The sequence below is a fragment of the Myotis davidii genome, unplaced genomic scaffold (assembly GCF_000327345.1).
Source record: "Myotis davidii unplaced genomic scaffold, ASM32734v1 scaffold1055, whole genome shotgun sequence".
Classification (NCBI taxonomy): Eukaryota; Metazoa; Chordata; class Mammalia; order Chiroptera; family Vespertilionidae; genus Myotis; species Myotis davidii.
In genome coordinates, this window is record NW_006286477.1 from 1,035,368 (window position 1) to 1,039,731 (window position 4,364).

General features: G+C 61.8%; 1 protein-coding gene across 1 annotated transcript in view; it reads left to right on the plus strand.

Moving 5' to 3' along the window:
* The first annotated feature begins 239 nt into the window (after nucleotides 1-239).
* DMBT1 (deleted in malignant brain tumors 1) overlaps nucleotides 240-4,364 on the plus strand; it is a 34,128-nt gene continuing 30,003 nt past the window's right edge. The window contains exons 1-4 of the mRNA XM_015560163.1: nucleotides 240-243; nucleotides 570-653; nucleotides 1,659-1,703; nucleotides 2,835-2,861. Coding sequence (XP_015415649.1) covers nucleotides 240-243; nucleotides 570-653; nucleotides 1,659-1,703; nucleotides 2,835-2,861 — 160 coding nt within the window. The remainder of the gene's footprint in view (nucleotides 244-569; nucleotides 654-1,658; nucleotides 1,704-2,834; nucleotides 2,862-4,364) is intronic.

Here is a 4,364-nt window from a genome sequence, read left to right on the forward strand (position 1 = left end):
CTAAGATGCCTTTGGTCTCTCTCCAGGGCCCTGGGCCATGCAGACGGAAGGCTATGACTACGGTGAGGCCTTTTCTATGGCTTTTACGGGGTTCCCAGGGGTGGTCCCCTGGCTGGGCCAGCCAGTTCTGCGCTGCAGCCATTGGTGGTGGAGGCTGGGTGGCCACTAAAACCTTGTGTGGAGCCCCTGGGCTGGGGAGGTGGGTGTGGGGTCCTCTTTCTGGGGAGCTCCCAGAGCCCATGGGCAGGTCCTTGGGGGGCTGAGAGCGGGCTCAGATGGAGAAGCTGCTGGGACAGCAGGGGAGGCAGGTCCCCAGAGAGGAGAGGAGGCAGTGAGCGAGGCGGGCGGTGCAGAGAGGGGAGGAGAATAGGGGGCGGGAGGCCAGTTCCAGCAAAGACCATGGCTGGGAGAGATAGAAGCATCAATGATGAGAGAGAATCACGGATTGGGCACCTCCTGCCCGCCCCACACTGGGGATCGAGCCCACAACCCGGGCCTGTGCCCTGACCATGAATCGAACCCTGACCTCCTGGTTCATAGGTCGACGCTCAACCACTGAGCCACCCTAGCCGAGCAGCTGTCCAGCTGCCCCCACGATGGCTGGTACCACCACGAGTGCGGACATAGGGAAGACTCCGGCGTCGTGTGCTCAGGTGGGGCCCCCTTCGCCTGGCCAGGCAACCCGACCGAGCTGCGGACAGCGCCCCCTGCTGGCCCTAACGCCACTCCCAGTCACATCTCCTTCCATGCTCTAGGGCAGGAAACATGGTCACTTTTCTTTTCTCATTTTAAAAAAATATATTTTTATTGATTTCAGAGAGGAAGGGAGAGGGAGAGAGAGAAACATCAGTGATGAGAGAGAAGCATAGATCGGCTGCTTCCTGCACGCCCCCCACTGGGGATCGAGCCCCCAACCCGGGTCTGTGCCTTGACCAGGAATCTAACCCGGGACCCTCCAATCCACAGGCCAGCGCTCTATCCACTGAGCCACACCGGCTAGTGCAGAGGGTGCATGTTCAGAAACGGCCCCTCCTCCTGGGGGCGAGGCCTCCCTCTCAGGAATATCTCGAGGGGTGCGGGTAGACACGTGCCGTCTGCGGGTGTCTGAGCGTAGGTCTGGGCACTTGGCACTCGAGTCCCGTGCTGTGACTGAGGGCGGGAGTCGGCGGGCTCTGTGGTGGATTCTGTGGAAGGAAGCACAGGAGGGGAGGGTGGTGATGGGCCAAGGGCCCCTGTGGCATCCGGGCATCGATTACCGGCTAGTGCAGAGGGTGCATGTTCAGAAACGGCCCCTCCTCCTGGGGGCGAGGCCTCCATCTCAGGAATATCTCGAGGGATGCGGGTAGACACGTGCCGTCTGCGGGTGTCTGAGCGTAGGTCTGGGCACTTGGCACTCGAGTCCCGTGCTGTGACTGAGGGCGGGAGTCGGCGGGCTCTGTGGTGGATTCTGTGGAAGGAAGCACAGGAGGGGAGGGTGGTGATGGGCCAAGGGCCCCTGTGGCATCCGGGCATCGATTGAGGGGCAGAGGGCGAGTTCCGCCTCACAAGGAAGGGGTGTAGCCTGGCTGCCGGTCTCCTGCCCGCACCTGCCTCAGAGCCCGGGCGGAGGGCCACCCTCCAGGAGGCCCCAGCACTGACCTGTTCCCTCTGCTCTGCAGCTTCTCTGCTTTCCACGGCGGAGACCCTGGCACCATCCACGGAAGGTACGCTTGTCACGTGCGATTTCTGTGCCCCCCCTCCAGCACCCTGACTGGGTAGAGGTGCAGGAGTGAGAGATGGGGTGCTCAGCGCTCAGGCCTCTGAGCAAGGCCTCGGGCTGCAGGGGTGTCCCCTCCCCGGAGCTCCAAGGTGGGGCTAGATGACCCACATTAAGGGGGTCCTGCCGCCCAGGCCCAGGGCCCACCCCGTGGCCCTCCAAGCCACGCTGGCCCCTGGCAGGGCTCAGGCACTGGGGTTCGGTCTGCGGGGCCCAGCGAGGCAGGTGCGCACCTCTGAGCAGCATCCTGGCCTGTGCCCTCTCTGAGCCCCCTTCAGGGCACCTCGGACCATCTGGGCACGGAAGGCCCTTGGTCCTCCCTCCCGTGGGGCAGAGTCCTGTGCCCCCTCCTCCACCCCTCGCCGGGATTCCGCCTCCAGCGACAGAGCTGGGGTGCAGGCCACACAGATCGGGTGCCCTGGGCTTTGGGAAGGAAAGTCACCGCCCTTTCTCCCTGGGAAACACTGGCCCTGAGACAGGAGAAGGACGGCTTCCAGGCCAAGGCCCTGGCCAGGACCCAGCAGGGACCAGGGGACCCGGGCATTTCTCTTTCTCGGGTCCTGGGTTCCCGTCCCCGAGTTCCACGGCGTCAGGCCTGGCTGGACCTTCCCTGTCCCGTCCCGCTGGTTAGGGACAGAGATGTCGCTGGAGCCGAGGCCGAGCCTGGCTTTATCCTCTGTGAACGTGTCCCCTCCCCGGACTCTCAGTGCAGCGGCGAGAGGAGGAGGACCCCTTGCAGAGAGGGAGGGAGCAGGGGGCGGTGGGGGATGGCAGGTGGCCAATGAATGGAAAGAGCCAATAAGGGCCTTGGGGATGGGGTATTATGACCCCATGGAAAAGTCTAGAAATGGGTATAAACTCTCAATGTCAGAATGGGTCAAGGCAGAAACATCAGTGTGCACAAAGGGTCAGAGGGCGTGGCTCTGGAAGGACTGCGAGGTGCGGGGCAGCCCTGCTGTGTCCCCCTCAAGCCATGTGCACGGCGTCACCTCTGTGTGTAGAAACTGAGGGTCACCAACCCGGGATCTGGGCCGGGCACGTGGGAGCTTGGTGTCCGACTGTCCCTTTCTTCCCACAGCTACTCAGGCCTCGACATCCTGGCCCGGTGAGTCCCAGCCAGCTCTCCTGGGATGTCCCTCTCTTCTGTACACCTGTGCCGGTCGGCCCTCTCCAGCTGGCCCATGGCTCTGTGAACCCCATCTGGATCACACTTTAGCCCTCTGTCTCTTTATCTATTAGGAGAAGGGGGATGCCAGAGGCTCTGTCTGTCCATCCTCCTTGTGAGTTCTCATCAGACACTTGGCAGCCATCCCGGGGGAGAGTGGCCGATGGTCAGAGAAGTGCCTCCCCCTCCATGAAGGCTGAGGAGGGCTTTGTGGAATAGTGGACACTGATGCCCACTGGCTTTCTGATGACGGGAGAGCAGGCTTCTGGGTTCTCTCCTCCTCTCACACCTGCCGCACCCTGACGGCCAGCATGGTCACCACATCCCAAGGTGGCAGAGACAGTGCCCGGGATGGCGGTGAACATGTGATGGGGGTCCTCTGGGTACCAGGACCTGTCCTTGCCTCCTGGTTCAGTCACCAGGCCCTGACTCTTTCTATCCAAGCTTCAGAGTCAGGCCAAAGCCTCAAGCCACCAGTGAGTGCCAGGCTCACGGGGGAGAGATGGGAAAGGTTGTCTGATGGGGAGGTACATGTTGGTTAGAGAAGTGGAGGGATGAGGCTGGTTTCTCCCAGACCTTCGAACACAATGACCCAGCCGAGCGGGAGGCTTTTGGACAGGCAGGGAGCACGTGCAGGAGGCACATGGGAAAGTCACGCTGACCGACCCACCCTTTTGGAACGACTCCGTTCCTAAGGCCTCACCACAACCATTCTCTTTGTTGTCCCTTCCAGACTCATGGACACCTCCTTCCACAACTGCCTCTACCCAACTAGCAACAGGTACGGGACCCGTCACCCTACCAGGGCCCTTCTCTGTCTCTGAATCACACCCTGATGGAACCTGAGAGGAAGAGGCTCCATGTGGGCCAACCCATCCTTCCCTGTAAGGGGGTGGAGCCAGAGGAGGGTCTCTGACCAGGTCTTTGTCTGGCATGGTTGGCCGATGACTTGTCTCCAGGGGGGTTCTGGGAGGAGGCTCAGCCAGGACCCTCCCCTTTGCTCAGTATCAGCCCTAGAGGCCTCCTGGCACCTGCTGAGACCCCTGTGCTGGCTCAGCCTCAGGGTGGGTGAGTCTCTATCCTCTCATGTCTGACAGAGGTCCTATCCTCTCTGAGGGCTTTGCCTCAAGTCAGGTAGGACCATGGAGAAGAAATAGGTGGCCAAGGAGGCCATGGCCTTGGCCTGTCCCGGAGCCATGGACCTCCACCCTGGGTGTCTCTCATGGATATGGAGGCAGTCCTCACCACATGGGCAATCCTGGGGCTCCATCCCTAGGACACCCTTAAACCTGGCTGGACAGGACGTCCTGAACCTTTCCCTGTGATGGAGATGAACCCCTGGGCATGTCCAAAGATGACCATCTGCCCTTGGGCGTGGCCATGAGGGAGGCCCTAAGTCTAGAGAACCTGCCTCAGGCCTGGATCTCAGCACAGACATGGGGG